Source organism: Lonchura striata, chromosome 8, assembly GCF_046129695.1.
Source record: "Lonchura striata isolate bLonStr1 chromosome 8, bLonStr1.mat, whole genome shotgun sequence".
Taxonomy (NCBI): domain Eukaryota; kingdom Metazoa; phylum Chordata; class Aves; order Passeriformes; family Estrildidae; genus Lonchura; species Lonchura striata.
This window is the reverse complement of record NC_134610.1, coordinates 38,076,663-38,095,538: the sequence shown is the minus strand read 5'-3', so window position 1 is coordinate 38,095,538 and position 18,876 is coordinate 38,076,663. Positions and strand designations below refer to the sequence as shown.

At 43.8% G+C, this 18,876-nt stretch overlaps 1 protein-coding gene across 1 annotated transcript in view; it reads left to right on the top strand.

Annotated features, from left to right (window-relative positions):
• The window catches only part of DRC11 (dynein regulatory complex subunit 11), a 99,373-nt gene that overhangs the window by 38,870 nt on the left and 41,627 nt on the right, over window positions 1–18,876 (top strand). The window contains exons 7-8 of the mRNA XM_077785229.1: window positions 12,864–12,948; window positions 18,167–18,283. Of these exons, the coding sequence (XP_077641355.1) occupies window positions 12,864–12,948; window positions 18,167–18,283 (202 nt within the window). The remainder of the gene's footprint in view (window positions 1–12,863; window positions 12,949–18,166; window positions 18,284–18,876) is intronic.

The window sequence follows — 18,876 nt, the reverse complement described above, 5'->3', positions numbered from 1 at the left end:
CCCAACTGAGATTCCCAAGGACACTTCCCAAACATTTGGTTTATTTGTTGTCATAGATACTCACACAGACACAAACATCAGCAGCACCCAGGGACTCACACTTGCCAGCAGCTTGTTATAATACAGTTCTACTTGTCTGAAAGGCAGGATTGGGCTTTTTTTTTTAACTGGATAATCCTGCAGGCTGTGCCCGTTCAGTGGGTGTGTTAAGTTGCTGTCCTCATCTATTCCTTTCTCAAGCAGAGTCCTAACACAGGAAAACACAGCAGGCTGGATTTCTGAAGGCAGGAACAGAGCAGTGGGGTGTTTAAAACTGATAACTGGGGCCTGATGTTCACCTTGGAGCTGGTTTCTCTTTCAGGAATCCAGCTAGATACCTACTAGGCTTGGCCCAGGGGAGCCTGCTCTGCCATCTGATCTGCTCTTAGTTTAACCAGCAGAGCCTGGTCCTAATCAATGAGAAAGAAAGAAAGAAGGGAATGAATCCCAAGGGGAAGGGGAAGAAACCCAGCCCAGCTATTATTTCACTCTACTGTGACAGGGAGAGGTGTCCTCTCCAGCAAGTTAATACAGAGCACGAGGAAGAAGCAATTTTCCCCACTTCCCCATTTCCAACAAGCAAAGATCTGCTGGAATACCGAAACAAGAAACAGGCAAAGAAAAAAGAGGCAGGAGTCCCACTGGTGCCTGGTAGAAGCACTGAAGAGCCAGTGGCTGGCAGAGGAGAGGTGTTTAATGGATATTCTGGGAAGAGAAAGACTAAGAGAGAAGCTCAGAACTAGGAAGAATAAAAATGAGCATGAAGCACAGAGCAGTGGCTCCCAAGCTACAGCCCTTGCTCCACAGATGGATCTCTTTGGAGAAGGAAGCAGAGGAGCTGGAAAAGGCATTTTCAGCCTTGGCTCTGTAGAATGCAAAGAAGAAAGGAGGCAAGTGGGGTAAAAAAGAACCGTGGCATGGACTGACACAAGCAGAGCAAAGGGATAGCAGAAGCAGCCATGAGGAGCTGGAGAGGCAGAATCAGAAGAGGAGGGATGAAAGAGGCATAAAACTGGGAAAAAAAACCCTATGAGCTACCATTTTGATAAATAGGCACAGTTAGGACCAAAGACTAACAGAAAATAAGTGTTTCCAAGGCAAAGACAAAAGAGCAGCTCCCAAATGTCTGTGGCAGGTGAATATATTAAAAAAGACTTGATTGCCAAGAGGCCAAACTTGGAGAAGATGAAGGAATCAAGTTATGGCTGGGAATGTGGCTGTGGATGACAATCTGTTATTCTTTCCCCCAAGAGAAGAAGGATATGTTTAATTCTGAAATCCAGTTGTTTCCCTGTTTTCACTGGCAGGGGCTTTCTCCAAGTTTGCACCCTGGGGATCACAGCAGGGGAATGTCTGGTGGAACATGAGGCTGATTCAGGGCACCGTGGCTCCAGTGTGCCAACAGGATTATTTAACAGGCTGCTGACAAGTTCCTGAAGTGCTGAATTCCAAGTGAATTCCACACCCAGGAGGCTTGCACCATCCAGCAGAGAAAATTCCAGGCTTACACTGGACATCCAACAAGGAGGAGCTGAGGGGGAAGGAGGACACAGGCAACAGGAGGAGGTTATCCCCTAAACTTCAAGATCTCCACGGTGGAATAGCTGGAACAGGCTCTAGGTGACAGCAGAACACTGGCTGCAATCCCAGGGCTGGGTAATATGGCAAGGGCACCTGAGACAAAGCTTTTTTATTATTATTTTATTATTTCCCTGGAGACTACCAGGCTGCTCCTTTGTTAGCTGGACAGTGTGGGTTGGTGAGCACCTAGGGAAGCTCTTCCCAGGCCAAAATCCACATTACTGCCACTCTATCCAAATCCTGTTCTCGGATTCAAGGCTGAAAAGGTTTGATGACAGTATTTCTGTGGGCAGAGCAAGAACTTGCCTGAAACCTGAGTCACATCCATTCTTTCCAGTGCCAATGTGTTTCAGTTTTACTGGGAATTTCAGCATGGAGGAGATTAGTCAGACTCCATCAAGCAGGTTGTTTTTATTATCCAGGTCAGAGTCCAGGGCTTTTAAGTCATGCTGCATTTCAGCCCTGTGCAGAGACAACAGAAATTCTAATTATTTATAGTCATTTACTCTAAAAACGCCCAGCTATTATGGTTTGTGTGCTGTGTCAGACAGGCTTAGGATCATCCTAGGCTGAATAAAAGACATTTAATAGCATATAAGGGAGTTTAGGTGGGTCTTCTTCGGCTCTACTTGTACAAAATAATTATATCCACAGTAATAATAACTAAATCAGTAAGATCTTGTGCCAAATACAAATATGTTTGAATTTCCCCATCCCTGGAAGTGTCAAAGGCCAGGCTGGACAGGGCTTGGAACAACCTGGGAAATTGGAAGGTGTCCCTGCCCAGGGTATGGAATGAGATAAACTTTAAGGTCCCTCCAACCCAAACTATCCCTTGATTCCATGACTTGAGCAAAGGGTGTAGAAGCATAAAAGAGCTGGTTCTGTATTTCCTGAGACATTTATGGAATAGGAGGAAACTGCCTGGCCCTGAAATCTGTTCAAATACTCCCCTGTCTCTTCCCAGAGCCCCTTACTGCCTCAGTAATCCTTTGGTGGCTTGGAAAGGAAATTTACTCTCTTGCTTTGCATTCACCATCACACAGGGAAAGCAGCTCTTCCCAGATTTTTTTTTTTCCCCTTCTTTTTTGGAAAGCATCTCTAATCCAGCAACCAGTTCTGAGGATGCTGGTTTAAAGCATGGCTGTGAGCTAAAGGCTGCATTCTCTGTAGCTGCAGGACTCCTCAAAGCATTCCAAGTCAAAACACAATTGTTCCGAGGGAGCCAATTCCAGAACCAGAGCTGTGCCATGTGCTAACATGTGCTTCCCATCACAGGCTCTGCTCTCAGGGCTGCTGCAGAGGGGGTAACTCCATGCCCAAAACATCCTTCCACCTCCATCCCCTGCTGGGAAAGCACATTTCACACGTGGGTTTGTCCCTGTCTGTTGCAAGGTTGGCGGTTTGGGAAGCCTGGGAAGGAAGGTGGGAGCGGCTGATTGTGGCCTCTCCCACGTGTGTGCCTGCATTCCCTTCCTTCCAAATCTCCCCATCCTTTGCCCCAGGGAGCTCTGCTATCCTGAAATCAGGCCATCCCAGACAACTGATCCTCTGGAGAGACCTGGGAAGCAACACAGTCACGTCTCCAGTCCTGGAAAAGAGCACAAAAGATTGAGCAAAGCTGCCCTGCAGGGCTCACCTCCCAGCTGCACTTCCCATCCCACCTTGCCTGTTCCACCACTTTGGGGAAATTACCTGTGTTTGAGCTCTCTGCTTCTTCCAAGAGCAAGCTGCAGTTCCAAATTCCCAGAGAAAATCCCCTGTATCTCTGATTCTCCAGCCTCTTTGCCACCTTGCCAGCACCTCTCAGCAGCACTGACCCCATCTACCAAAGAAATTACTTAAAAGCACATTATTAAGCCATCATTTAAATTAACAATAATAAAAAAGCTAGACTTTGTGCTTATTTTTGATTAAATCTGAGTGTATCCCACTGAGTAACGTGCAGAAGGAATCAATCATTTGGAGAGGCAAAAGGTATTCAACTCCATCAGTCTGCACAATTCCAGCCAGTTTTGGGAGATTACAGGTCACGTATCAAAGCCACACCAAACAGATACAGGACCAGAACACTCCAATTTTTCTCTTCCAAAACTGAAAAGGTGAGAGTTAAGGAACTTGGCACCTCCAGGCATTACAATGTGTTTCTTGGACTGCAGAGATGATTGGGGTTTTGAGCTAAAACTCCTGATAAATGGCTGCTCTTAATACCATGCCTGGCTTAGAGCTGAGCTCATCTGGAATGCTTCTGCTTGTCTTTTCCCACACTTTTTAAATGCCAAAGTAGAGGTTCTAAATTGTTTTTCTTTCTAGTAAGCTCTTTGGTTATTAGCATTGACCAGGAGTGTAAACATCTCTAATTTTGTAGATGTATTCTTCAATATTCTTCCTTTTCCCCTAGTTTTACACTCTGCATACACTTGATGGGGATTTATTCCAATAAGGCTGCACAGGCCACTTGGTATGAATATGGAAAAATCAAGCACTGAGACTGCTTTCATCTGCATGAAATTGCCTCAGAATTATCATTAAATAGTTCATTTATGCTTTCTCATAAACCACAGAGAACCAGATCTCTTGAAGTGGACAAGGAGCTGTCCCTGTGCCATGAGTGTTCCTTAAGGCACAAGAAGGAATGGGATCCCGGGGTGCATCAGGAAGAGCATTCCCAGCAGGTCAGGGGGGGATCCTGCCCCTCTGCTCAGCCCTGGGAGATACCTCTGGAGTGCTGTGTCCAGTTCTGGGCTCCTCAGGACAAGAGAGGCAGAGCTCCTGGAGGGGGTCCAGCAGAGGCTGGAGGTGATGAAGGGATTGGAGCATCTCTGAGGAGGAAAGGCTGAGGGAGCTGGGGTTCCTCAAGAGGAGCCACAGCTGAGGGGACCTCTGTAACGTGTGTAAATATCCAAAGGGTGGATATTTCTATATCTGGATATTCCAGAGCATGGACCAGGCTCTGCTCCACGAGGCCCAGCAGTGGGACACGAGGAACAGGCAGATGCTGATGCCCAGGAGTTCCACCTGAGCAGGAGGCAGAAATTCTTCCCTGGGCAGTGACCAAGCAGTGGACAGTGTCCAGGGAGGCCTTGGAGTCTCCCTCACTGGGGATATTCCAGAGCCATCCAGACACAATCCTGTGCCCTGTGCTCTGGGATGACCCTGCTGGAACAAGGAGGTTGGACCAGACCTTCACTGTGGTCCCTTTCCAACCTGACCCATTCTGGGATTCTGGGCAGTGAAAGAGAAAGCAGTGTCTGGTTACATCCTTAAAAACTTTGGAATGCACCATTTTCAGCTTCTCCTTTCCCACTGATGTTTTCCTGCTGCATCACAAGTGCTTCTCAGGGCAGTTCAGTCTTAGGGGCAAATAGTGATTCCAGTTTTAAATGAATTCTCAAGCCACTCCCCCAAGCAGTAATGCAATGCTTGATGAACCTGATCACACTCTGTCCTCAGGTTAAATCAGGGGCATGCTGGGACAGCCATGACACAGTGGCTGGACAGCATTTTAATCCAGAGAGGCAAAAAATGAGTTGTGCCAGCCTGGGCTGGATTTCTGCAATGATACCACAGACATAAGGCAGAGATAGAAATACTGAAATGTCTCCTTTGCCACCTTTGATTCCACCTCGGATCCATCCATCTTCATCACACTGGAAAAATTACACCAATGAAAATCATATCATTTACCCACAAGCAGGGTTGTCTAATCACCATATCACTCCTACATGTTCTACTTGTTGGAATATTAGGTATCTAGTCTTGAAAAAAAGGGTGGATCAAAGCACAGAGCTTCTATGCTCCTTCCAGGCTCCCATTCCCAGTTTTCCAGGCATATATAAAGGGTGTCCCTGCTGCACAGCACATGCAAGGAGGCTGACATACCCCAAGAGCACTGCATTATCTTCAGTTTTCAGTGATGGGCCATGGCAAAGCAGTGTGAAGCAGCCAGGTTAGAGCATCAGGTTAGAGGTTCTTCCCCTCCTGGAGAGATGCATTTTGGTCCACACCTTGACTTCTGAGAAGCAAAAACAATTTCTCAAATTTCTCACAAACAAATCCCATAAAACAAAATGCTCTCTTATACTCCATTTCATTCCAAGTCCCAAAGAAACTTGTGATTTGGAGGGCAAGTTATTTCTTTTGGCTGGCCTTGCTAGAAAAAAATGGCATGCTTTATTTTCCTCTTTACAGGATTCATATTGTGTTAATAAAGTACTCTTGATTCCCTCTGGCTGACTCTGCAGGAAAACTATTCTTGCAAAGCTCCTAGTCTGGGTTAAAGTAATCTTGCTTAAAACTGCCCATAATTGTTTCAGTCTCTTAAATTGAATGCTGAGCACTGGAAATTCTGCCAAATTTGAGCCAGGATTGGGTGTTCTACACTGGCAGGATAAGCTGGCCAAAGGTAAGGAATTCAGTAAATGCAGAGGGAATTTGACCTGGCGTTCCTTTGAGCCAGCTTCTGTATTTCTGACCTTGCTCTGAAGGGAGTGGAAAGACATGAGAAAATCAAACCAGATGAGAGTTTAATGGGAGCTATTTCTTCAAGTCCCCCAGCCCTGGAGCAGCCCCTGAGGGCAGTTCTTCTCAGCAAGGGCTGCTCACCCTGCTCTCATCTAAAGGCTGGAGACAGGCACCAGGAAGCTGACACTGGAAACGAGCCTGGGGACAGCCAGACTGGGAAAGAGGGGGAGCAGCCCTTCATCCTTGGAGAAATCCCACGAGGAATGCAGCTCTGGCAAACACAGGGTGCTCAACAACTCCCAAAGAGAAGGAAACTCAAGGAACTTCAGAGCTAGAAAACCAAGCATGGGGGGCAGTGCTGGATGTCAGTTTTCCCTCCAGGGGCAGGGATGGGACATCCCAGTGTCCTCAGATCCATCAGGAGATGCTTTCAGTGTTATTCCACATCTTGCATCAGGTTTATCAGCAGCTCTGCCCAAGGCTGTTCTGCACTGCTGGAGTCAAGCCAAAAACCCTAAATAACCTTCCAGGGATCTGCTTTCCAGCCCCTCCAATCTTCCCATTTCCACACTTGGTGGGTACATTCAGTGTCCTCTAGGTTTGTCTAAGGCTTCAGCACAGCACAGTTGGTATCAGCTCTTGCCAAGCAGCTCAGTTATATCAGCCAGGGTGTGATTTCTCCCAATCCTCAGTTAATTCAAATCTGAGCTCTGAGAAAACTTTGACCAACATTTTTTGATTGTGTGGAGGGACATGCAAAATCAGAGCACCAGAAGGTTTCATCAGTGTGAATATTAGAGCTTTTCTTCTGATTGTAGCAGGTTTTCTTTTAACTTAAGCTAATATTGGAAGAATAAGCGGCCTTGGTTTTCCTTGGGATTATTCATGCCCAAACTGCCTTTTATTCCCATTCAAAAACTTAGGAGCCATTTGCAGTGCTATCATCCATGTCTCCAATTATCTCAAGGTGAAAAACCTATTGACTTTTTAAAGCAGGAATGATTTGTCAGAATTTTGAAGAGAAAAAAATAAAAAATTAGAAATCCTTTTCCCCTTGGATTTTACAGCAGGAATCAGGATAACCAGGAGTCCTGCCAGAGAAAGGTCATGCCCCAGCTCACCTGAAGGGGAACAGAGATTCCCATTTTTTTCATTGCACTAATTACTTATTGCTATCCCAAAAAGACTAGAAGGATCCTTGGAAAGGTAATAATTTTATGACAAAGCAGAACAGATTCTTGCTATAAGAACTCAAGCAGCTTATGAACAACTGCACTGGGTCAGCCAAAGGCCTACCTTTCCTGGCCAGTAACACCACATGTAGTAAAACTATCAGGGAGAATTACCACATTCCTCATTTAGGTCTGTCCCCTGCAACAACTGTTCCCAACTATTACTTGGCTTTGAAGTTGCCTTCTCCCATTTCAGATCTAAGGCAGGCACTGGGGACCCAAAAGACCATTCTAATTATGATAGTTACTATAATAAAGGATATCACCTTTCCCCACAAACCTTGTGTCCTCATTCCTCCATGGGAATATTTTTCCTTGCACATTGTTGGCCTCACAACACTTGATCTTCAATTTTCAAAGCTGAATATTTATGCAGAACAATAAAGTTTCTGATCCTCCAATTACTCTGCACTGAAATGCTTCCATGCATAACAACCACACATACAAGCAAACACTGGGAGGATCAGGACCTGAGATAAAACATCAGTTGTAATGTGTCTGTGTCCAAACTCATTAAAGATGATAAGAATCCCATGGAAATCAATCTCACTTTATAAGTAATTCTGTATTTGCCCAGGTTATTTTTTCTGGAAGTAATTTTCAAAGAGCTAAAAGAGCGCACACACAAAAGAAAAAAAAGCACCACAGCAAAGACACCTAAAATAAACCAGCACTGCTATTTAAGCAGTCTGAGAAAGTCCATATCAGGTGGGATTACAGAAACAGGCAAGAACTACACAGCTGAGGAGGTTTTTATTTCTTTAAAGAGCTCTCCCCTCTTAGTTTGTGTCCCTTTTCTGCACAGAACCCCTCAGTCCCTCCACTCAGAGCCTTCACCATCATTCATGCCTCCTCTTCTGCACACAGCCCACATCCTTTCTTCCCCTGAGCAGACTTAAACACTCTTGTTCCTCCAAAGAGCAATTTATTTTTCCTGACAAGGCCTTTTATGCAATTAGCTGGAGAAGCCATAGCCAAAAAGAAAGAATAACACATGTAAAACCACGCCAGAGAACAGAGTAGGTAGGAACTTGTTGAGTCTATTACCAGACAAAATGTTTAAATCAATGGTGTGTTCTCATAAATCAAAAGCCATATTTAGCCCTAACTATTACCATTCCTGAGCAATGTGGAATAGAGAGAAAACACTTAAAAAAAAAAAAGTGAAGCTCCTAAACAGGGAAGGGAGGAAGCAGCAGGTGAGACAAGCACAATGTAGGGTCATCTCCCAGAGAAAGAATGTATTTTACAGGTGAAAATGGAGGTGCCACAGCATTCAGGGCTGAGCAGAGCCTGCCAATCACCCCAACTTGTCCCAGTCTGGTGGTGATTTGGAGACATTACAGAACCATTTGAACCTAGTTAAAACTTGGACATTTATGTGGGGTTTGTGCTGTACAAATATTGAGCCCAGAAGAGCCAGAACTCTTTGCTACAGATCAGAGACAAAAGGATTTGCACTGCAGACCATAAAAGATCATTCTTTTTCAATTACACTTGACAGGTCTGAGTTATTGTAAGAGGAATAGGTTTGGAGCAGTAACAGTGAACCAGAGAACATAATGTAATTTGAGAAACAGCACAAAAAGCCCATCACATCCTTTTCTTTTTCAGCTGGGAGTGCAAGATCGTATCTTTTCACCCCTCCATCCTTGTTCATCCCTTTACTCTTCCACTTGAGCTGCTTTGATTCAGATTTAGGGCCCCCATTCATCCCAATTAGATGGCTTTTCTGTAAAGCTGCTTTCCAACCCTTGTTCTGCTTCCATTGACAGGATTTCACTGCTTTCCAGAAAACTAATGGATTTCTCACATATCACAATTTCTAAAGGTCCCTTCTTCAACAGCATTCTCCTCAGCACAGAAACCTTGAGCAGTTGTGTTAAAGCAGTGGCTGTGACCCAAAGAAGGATCTTTTTGCCTGCTGTGAGCTCCAACATATTTATTTGCAGCAGTGCAAGCACGGCTCCCAAGCAGAGGCTGCTGCTCGGTGCCTGGGAACAGAAAACGAGGAGCAGGTCACTCACAGGAGCCATCCTCAGCTGCCTGCCTGCAGGGTTTGGGCTCCTTAGGGCCTTCCCAGGCTGCTGCTGGGGTTTGTCTCAAAAGGTGGAGGTTTCTTCCTAGCCCTGTCCTTCCATCTCCCCTTATTTACTCTGTTCAGCCACCGAGTCCAGTCCCACCACAGGATTTTATAAACTTCATTTGTTCCTTTAGGCAATTGGTTTTACTGGAACTGCATCCTCCCTAAGAAATCCAAGACAATTTGCTTCTGCTTTTGCTTGCAGTGCTTAGCACATTGTCAGCACTCCCACTGAAGCAATCACACTGAAAATAAGAGTTGCTCCTTCCAGTTCTGGCATTTACACATTTTTATGAGACGCTGGAAAAGTACAGTTGGATTTTTCCCCCTTGCAAATGCTGAGACAGTAATAAGTAACAGATTCACAGAGTTCTGACTTGGATCTAGGTGTCTCTGACATGTACCATGTCTTTCAAATATATTACACACTCTAATGCTCCTGTTATCAAGAGCTTAAAATTTTACATTCTCCTCTCCCCATCAGCAGTGGAACCAGGGAGGATTCCCACCACAAAGCTCCCCTCCACACTTCCCACAAAACAAAGCAGCCTGCTGGGGCTCCAGTTGGGAGCAACTTCTTGCATCATCTGGGATCATTTTCTTACCCTATTATCACCTCTAATCACCAATACTTCAGTGTTTCTAGGAAGTTTCAAAAGGGGAAGGCGGTTAAAAATTATTTGAACAAATAATATTGTAAATCAAGCTCAGAATCACTCCACAATGTTTGGGACCTCCTTCTAATCCAAGAGCTGTTCACGGGACACGCCTGGTGGGACCCTCTTCAGCCATAGATGAAGTGTAGCTTCTCTGATGGCACAAAGATACAGGAATTGAAAATGATAGAGTAGCTTGGGTAAGAAGGGACTTTGAAGATCATTTAGTCCCCACCCCACACTTTCCACTAGCCCAGGTTGCTCCAAGCCCCATCCAACCTGACCTGGGACACTTCCAGGGATGGGGGGCAGCCACAGCTTCTCTGGCTGCTCATTTTATCCTGGTGTTTCCAACTGCAAACCAAAGAATTTAGGTCCAGTTGAATCCAAATTAACATCCTAAGATAAATGCATGAGCCAACCCATCGTGATGGCTCTGACTAGAACGCTGCCAGAAAGTGAAGAGGGAATGAAAATTGAGATTCATTATGTTTAAAGTGGACTTTTGACCAGGAAGATGAATGGCTGCATTTTTCTGGGCAGATTTACAGGCCAAATGAATCCCTGGTTTAACCTCTGAACTCGGAGGGTTTCGTAAAGGGAGGAATTTGCCTATCGGGGTCACGCATGGGAATTCCCAGGCATTACAAGATTGAAGTTGTGGTCATTTCAACCTAGAAGAGAAAGAGGAAAACCCACAAGAGGGTGGGTATGGAAATAAGGTTTAAAAGTGCTCCTTCCAGACCATCAGACAGCAATGGATATGCTTACAAAAAAAGCAGATGCCCTGGAAGCATCAGAACATCAAAATGTTTGGTACTCTCTGCTCTCAGATCACTGATGACCATGGAAAATCACATCCTGCAGTGCCCTCAACTAGAAAATCCCAGCCATCCCTGACTGCTTAGTAAATGCCTGACCCTCTTCCATGGAAAGATGGTCACTGTCTTCTCTTCACCTCATTTTTTGACAAAAGCACCTACTGAAATTGCTGCCAAAAAAGGTGAGAGGAGCCACATCACCCCAAACAACTGCACCAGCTCAGAGGAGGAGAATCACACAGATAATACAGATTATAAACCAGAAAACCCTTCCCAATTTCACAATATGGTAGAATTTCTACAGCACTCAGATATTCTCATCATACATACTCAAAGGTAAGTATCACAGAGTGGTTTTGGTTGGAGGGAACCTTAAAAATGATTTTACTCCAATCCCCCACCATCTCCAAGAGCTGTAAATGATTTAAAAGTGAAAAAGGGAGTACAAATACCAAATGTAACATGAATAAATATTGGAATCTGATCCTGGTATCATGTTCAGTGGGCTCCCAGCTGATTCTTCACCCCAGTGCCTTTCCTTCCTCCCAGCTGGCACTGAAGTAGCAACAGCCTCAATTACAGATTTTGGGAAGTTTTTTACTGTTACCAGACTTGTAGCAGCATTTAAGGCTGCACTTAACATAAAACTGAGCTATTTTCTGGCTGTCTGTAAAAAATGGAACACAAGCTAACATAAAATAATAGATCAGGCATGGTTTTGAGGCCAAAATCCCATTCTTAGTGGATTTTTAAAAACACACTAACAGGGACAGCCCTTTGTTGGTGTAGGCTGGTTTCTGGGACTGCAGTGACCAAGGATTTGCATCTGTTTGCATATAGAACTTGTAACTGTTGAACAAGCCAGAGCTCCCAAGCACAGATGAATGTTTGTTGATTCTGTCCTAATTGGTGTTGCATTAATACCAGCAAGAGATCCCAACCCTGCACGTGGTGCTACAGAAACAGAACAGATGCTCTGTTCCAAAGATCTCAGCTTAAAACTGAGCCTGCAGATTAACACCAGCCTAGCAAAGTCCCTTAAGGTACCAGTTGTTTAAAAAAAAAATGAAAACATTTTTAGGAATAGTGTTGACCTTTCTGAGGTCTTTTCTTCTCCAGGGAAATTTAATTTCATTTATAGGAAATATAACCGTGCTATTTGAAAGTAGCACGAGGGTTTTTCTGCACTGCTAAAATTTTCTTTGGAACAGAAAAATTTTCCTGATTTTACCAAACAGACAGAAAATCTTACAGATATATTCCACCAAGCAACAAAAGGGAAAGAAGTTAAAGGGTTTTATCAGTATAAATTACCTTGGGGCTGAAGTTATTTTCTGTATCTTTTAATCCCTTTCTGAAAGGTCTGGAAGCTCCCTGTGTTACCCATGAAACATTCCCACAAAGTCATCAATCACCCCTTCCCAGCTTCCATCACCATGAAGTCCACTGGAAATTTAGGAGTGGTAATCCTGACATGGAAACACAGTCTGGAACTTAGAGATTAAATTCTGATTTAAGCAAAATAAATCTTCTCTTAAAAAAAAAAAAAAAGAATTAGATGTTGAAAGCAGAGAGTTGTGCTGTGAACATAAAATAATGTAAAATAACATAATAACCATTCCCAGAATGGTTTGGGTTGGAAAAGACCTTAAAGCTCATCCCATCCCACCTCCTGCCATAGCAGAGACACCTTCCATTATCCCAGGTTGCTCCCAGCCCTGTCCAGCCTGGTCCTGGACACTTCCAGGTATAAACACTTTAACCTACATCTCTCAGCTAGGAAGGAATCTGCAGTCCTAGGATTTTCCCTGAGAATTTGCAGTTTTTGTTGGGCCGTGGGATAAGAGACATGGATTGGTAACTATCTTAATTAACTTACAGGACAGAAAACACTGCCATAAGAAGCTTCCCTGCTATCTAACATCTTTATCAACTAGGTGAAAAATGATGAATTCTAATTCCTCTTCCACATTTGTTTCTCCCACAGGCATATCACGGGCAGGTTTCCTGACTATCCGCCTGAGAAGACAGGTGGTTCCCAAGCTATTTTTATTGAAAAACATCCAGAGCAGGTACTGTCCCTCTTTTAATGAAAAAAAATTCATGATGTTAGAGAAAGATTTGCCACAAAACATGTCTGTTTATTTAAGTAGCAATTTTCCCTAACAGTGGCTCTAGTTCTCCAAGAACCTCACGGTTAAAAACTTTTGGTTGCAAACAAAAGAATGAGGTTTATTTCCCAGGCTGTTTCCAGTCAGGTACCAAAATCTGTTCCCTTTCAGGCTGTGCTGCCACTTAATTACGACTGAAGGTGCTCAGGTGATGGAAGAGAAGTAGAGAACAACAGCAGAGGAGAGCATCCAATGCAGGCAGGGCTAAGCCTTGATTTACTGCCAAGGCTAATTAAGCAAATTTAACATCACAGAGAAGGAAGTATCTCAGTTTATCTTGTGTGTTGTAGGTTGTTTTTCCTGGTAAATCACCCTCCTGATTTCTCTGGCTAATGGAAGTGGCTGATAATCTCTTCCTCTGATCACTGAGTGTCACACAGGGAAAGTGATGAAGCCCAGCTGAAGGCATTGCTGGGCACTTGGAGCCCTTCCCACCCATCCCGAGCAGCCAAGGGGGCAATGGGTCTGTTGGGGGAGAACAGGAAGCAGGATTTGGCCCCTGAGCAAACCACTGTGCAGGGCTAGCAAAATTAAGAGGTCAAAACCTGAATTCTGTGGTCCTGAAAGCCTCACCCCTGAGACTATTGCATGATTTTTCTGCAGTTGGTGCTCTAACACAGGTATGGTAAAAGAGGATTTTTATAGAAGGGATGTAAAAATCATCTCATTGCAGCTACCCTGACACCTTCCACTAGTCCAGGTTGCTCAGAGCCCCATCCAGCCAGGCCTCAAATGCTTCCAGGGATGAGGAATTTTGGATCCAGTCCTCCCTGGGATCCCAGGGAGGGTTTGGGGGTTTGGGGGGATGTAAGGACAGCACGGAGCACAGCACTAACCATCAGCTAACTTTGCTAAAAACACAGGAAAACTGCTGCAAACAGCTCCCTGTGTCCCACTAAAACTGAGTTTGGGGCATGCTCCTGATTTTAGCCAAGTTCAGGGGCTAAACCCTGCTGGGCTCTGCTCTGCTGTTCAGGCAGGCAGAGGGAAGGAGACTCTCAGTGAAGTTTTCAGCCTCCAAAGCAGAAACACGTGCCAGAGTCCAGAAGGCATTGTTGAGAGCCACCCAGCAAGTGGGGCTGATTGCTGGGCAAGGGTTTGGGGAATGTGATGCCAAAGAGACCTGCCAGCATCAAGGATTAACACAGCTGGGGAAGAAAACATGACAAGGAATTATTCTGTGCAACACTGGATATGGAGGTAGATTCTGGAGAAATGGGTTTAACCTTCCTGTCATGCTCCCAGCTTGCAATTTCCACGTTCAGCTGTTTTGTTGCCTTTCCTGAGCATCTGCTTTTTCTTTGCGTGGAAAAAAATGGAAGCCAAAAGTCTGGAGAAGTAGTTTTACTGCTTATTTTCCCTGCTGCACCCTGGAAAAAAGCCTTCCTCTATTTTCCTAACAAATTTTCACTAGCAATTATCTGATTTTCACCAATTTTGAGGTCTGGTTTTTTTCTCCCTTTTTAGCCAGCAGAATGTGTGTCACAGCCTTAAGAGATTCCACAATGCAGCTGGCCAGGGAAGGTTCAGTGCAGTCATGATTTTACCTGAATGTCAGACAAGTTAAACATTTTTTGTTCCACTGAGTCAGCTGCATATTAAAAAAATCCTTGAGGCCACCAGGTTTATTCCACACACTGGTCTACTGGGCAACGTAGGAAAGGAAATCCTGGCCCCATGGAAGCTGATGCGAGTTTTGTCCTTGACTCCAGGGGGGACAGGAGTTCACCTCTTGTCTGTATGAGCTCCTGTATGAGCAGGGGTTGGTTACTCTAAAGTCAAACTCCATGAAAAATCAAGACTGAGCTGTATTTAAAAAGTGAGCATTTTATAAGGCTTCAGTAAAGACACTTTGGGGAAAATAAAATACAAATTAATCACTTCACAAACCATTGCCGCATTATTATACATTCTATATTTCTTGATCCTTTGACAACCCTGACCTTACTTGACTTTGTTATGTAGCTGGCTTTCTGCATAAACTGCTTCCATGACATTTTATAAATACCTTCCCAAAGACATCCCAATACAGAGTACTTGGTGCTTCAGTCAGAAAAAGAAATCACTTCTTTTCCCTTGACTGAAAAGAAGCTTTTTCACTACTTACTCTTCAAGAGAAATTTAACATTCCAGGACATTGCTGTAATCTCCCTACATCTGCTCCAGATTTCTATCCCTAATGGTTTTTTATGTTTTGCTCCACAGATAATCATCAGTTGTGACAATTTTTAGCTTTGCCCTTATCCTGCTGCCAACAAAATTATGATCTTTTCCTGTAGTTCATTAAGTCTCATCACCATGAAAAAAAGCCAAGAGAGTTGCCATTTCACAGGCATTTCCCCCTCTCCCAGCTCCTCATTTCCAATATTAAATAACATTTAAAAAAAAAAAAAAAAAAAAAAAAAAAAAAAAAAAAAAGGTGTCATAGAAGAACTAAAAGCCTTAAAATATTCTGAATATTTCAAATTAACCGTGAAGGAGGAGGGAAACTAGGGAAACTCTATTTGGCCTCTGTTAAATTACCCAACACTTAAAATATTCACCTACAGACAGCAATCCAAAAAAACGCCAAAAAAAATCCCCAAAAAACCACACCAAAAATCCTCCACAAAGAAGAAACATTTCCTAGATTTCAATAAAACTTCTTTCTGTAGAGTTAATATTCCAAGAGAGGAATTTTTCCTCCAGGAACACTGGTCTGTGTCCCTGTAAAGTGTTAAAGCCAGGCTCTGAGGCTGCTCTCACCTGCCACAGGTGGAGATCCAGCATTCCCAAACTCACTCTAGCCCTGCTTTTCTTTTGTGCCCACAACTATAAGGCAAGAAGTTTCAGGTAAAGTCTTCTTTCAAGGAATAAGGGAAGGTTTTAGTCCTGAAGAACTTTTACCTGAGCCAACACCAAAACTTCCTGTGTCTAAGGACAGCAGAACAAGTGAATCCTGCTGGCAGCTGGAAGTTTTCTTATGCTTGGATCATATAAACCAGCATTAGACATTTTAATTCATAGGCTACACTCTGGTTTAGTGCCCAGTTCTTCCCCCAACAAAAACAAAAAAAAAATGGAGATTTGCACTGCAAGATTTTAAAAACATGGTTGAACTGATACAAGAATACAAAAGTCTATTTAACTTTTATGGAGCACCAGTTTTAAAGGAAAATGTCTTTTCAGCCACTGAAGAAAATGTTACTGGAGAAAAATCATCACTGGCACAATAGGAGTTCTAGGAAAGACTGGGAAAAAATACAAAGAGGCTAAAATTCATCTGCTCCTATTGAAACACAGTCTCTTCCTCTTGTATTAAGAGTTTGCTAACTACTTTCTGTATCATTTCAAAAACAGACAACCTAGCAAAGAAAAGGGAAGTCCAAAACAACTTCCGAAGACATCTACTTCTCTTTCCACTATGAAGTTTTCTCCAGGAAAAAAAAAAAAAAAAAAAAAAAAAAAACTACATTAAAATGTTGGTGAATTGCCTACTAATCTCAAACTAACCTTTGCTTGCCATTCCATTTCTTCCCTCCTGTTTTGCCAGATTGTTCAAGCATCTCCTTGCAGCTGGAGGGGAAGTGGTTCTGTATAAAAGAGCAGAAGCCACTCAAGGTTAGACACAGCTCCCCCCCAGCTCTGCAATCCTGGAGCTGCTTGGAGCAGAGCTGGAGGAGCTGCAGCAAGGACAGGCAGAGGGACAAGGACATTTCAGCTGCTCAGTGCCATCACAGCAGGTTCATGAGAACACAAACTCTGTCTCACCCCTTCCAGTATCATTCATCTGTGCAGAAATATGAAAGCAGATCACTGCACTCAGGGTCTGGATGCACTGAAATACTGCCTGCAGAATGGTTCTGCTGCAAATTGGAACCTTTTGTCAATCACTTGTGTGTTTGCAGGTGTCCTACTGGACAAAGCCACCCCTGAGATGCTGGGACTGGTTCTGGTTCCCCTTTGCAGGCAGACCAGAGCAGAGCAGAGGTGACAAGGTTGGGTTTCTGGCTGTGTAGGAGCACTGCAATAAAGGATACACTCAGAGTAGCTCTGTTGGTTTTGGATCCAAGAGGCCTGCTGGGACACTAAAAACCTATTCTAAACTCCAGTCAGTCTGGTAATCTATCCCAGGGAATGAAATGCTTCGCTGCTTATCACCACAAGATGTGACTGAGCAGTGCTCAGGGCTTGAATTACCATATTTAATTAAATGTAAGGTACTGAAATGCTTGGGGAGAGCCACTAATGGAACTGCTCTGGCTGCATAGCACAGCCCTTGTCATTGTCCCCTTCCAGCATCCAGTGCTCAGTACATTAAAAGGTATACTTGAGAAAGCAAATATTTTCACTGTTACAGGAAACACATCTTACAGTTGGAAATGTTTTATTTTCTGTTCTTTCGCAGTACTGCCAGTGTTAGTGGTCCATTAATAAACTTCAATGGATTTTCTGATTTAGACTCATTAGTAAATGATCTTAGAATTCCTCTCAGGGACAAGAAAGCTGCCTAGAAACAAGAGAATGGTGGAAGCAGCAAATTTTCACTCTGTGCCTTTTTCAGATAATAAAGTATAATTGGCCAGGAACTAAAGATATGGGAATTGATGGAGCTGTACTCAGTTATCAGCTGCTGCTTGCTTGCAGGGATAAAGATGCTGAGCTATCCCTGTGTATCTGTCAGGGTTTGCCACAATATCTCCATCCAATCTCCCTCAGCCACTAGAACAATTTCAGTCTTTAGCCGTATATTGAAATTAGACACACCTCAGGGCAGCCTTTTAAAATCCATCCCTATAAAAATCAATCTGCCTTACAAACACCAGGACAAATTAATCATCTGGGTCTGAGATAATTCATTATGAATTCATCATCTGGGTCTGAGCCCAGAGGGAACTTTGAGTTGTGTGTCATTAGAATATTCAGCTTCTGGACAGCTTCAGGAACTGGTCCTTCTCCATAAAAGCCCCCATGAGATAGGACAGAAATCAGCCTTTCCCTAATGATAAATTGGGATATTCAGCACCTGTGTTGGAGTTGGTCAGCACAAAGAGGCTTCTCTGTGGTGGTGTGGAATTCAGAGAGTGCAGCCTTTTGGATATGGTGTTTTCCCAATCACATTCCTCCCTGCCTCTTTCAGGTCCTTGAAGAGCTGGCTGCCAAAAAGGCAGAGGCAGAGAAAAAAGAAAAGGAGAAGAACGAGAAAAAAGACAAGGAAACTGCCAAAGTGAAAAAGCCACCAAAAGTCGGGAAGCCGGTAAGGAACGACAGCAGGTTGTGAAGCCTCAGGTGTGGGCAGATGCCATGAAGTGACATTAAAGTGGTCACCAAAGCTCCAGGCTCAGGTTCAGGAGACAAAGAATTGTCTGAGGTTGGTCTCTCTCAGCCTTTCCATGACCTCAATGATTCTGGGGAACTTTTTACCTCTCATATTTTAGGAATGGCCATGACTGAGCTCAGTGGGAAGAGCTGATGGAGGTGCAGACTGTCAGGGACATAAATGAGAGCAAAAATCCACTCTGGGGCTTTGAGATCATTGCCAGGACAATCAGACAGGGAACAAAGTGGTAACCAAGCATTCCTGCTGTTAATGTGGGTACAGAGGAGTTCATCACTGCCACCCCTTGCAGAATTAGGAATTAAGAGCCTCAGAGCTTGTGTGGATTTCAATCTAATTTTAAAACCTCATCAACCATGCATAAATAAAGTCATGCATTTTCTATGTTCTTAGAGTGGGAACTAGTTTTGTTTCAAATGTCAATAGACACCACTAAATGTACAATATACCCCCTGAAATCTTTGAGGTAAAGGTCTGCTTTCACAAAAGACACTTCCAAATTATTTCAGGAG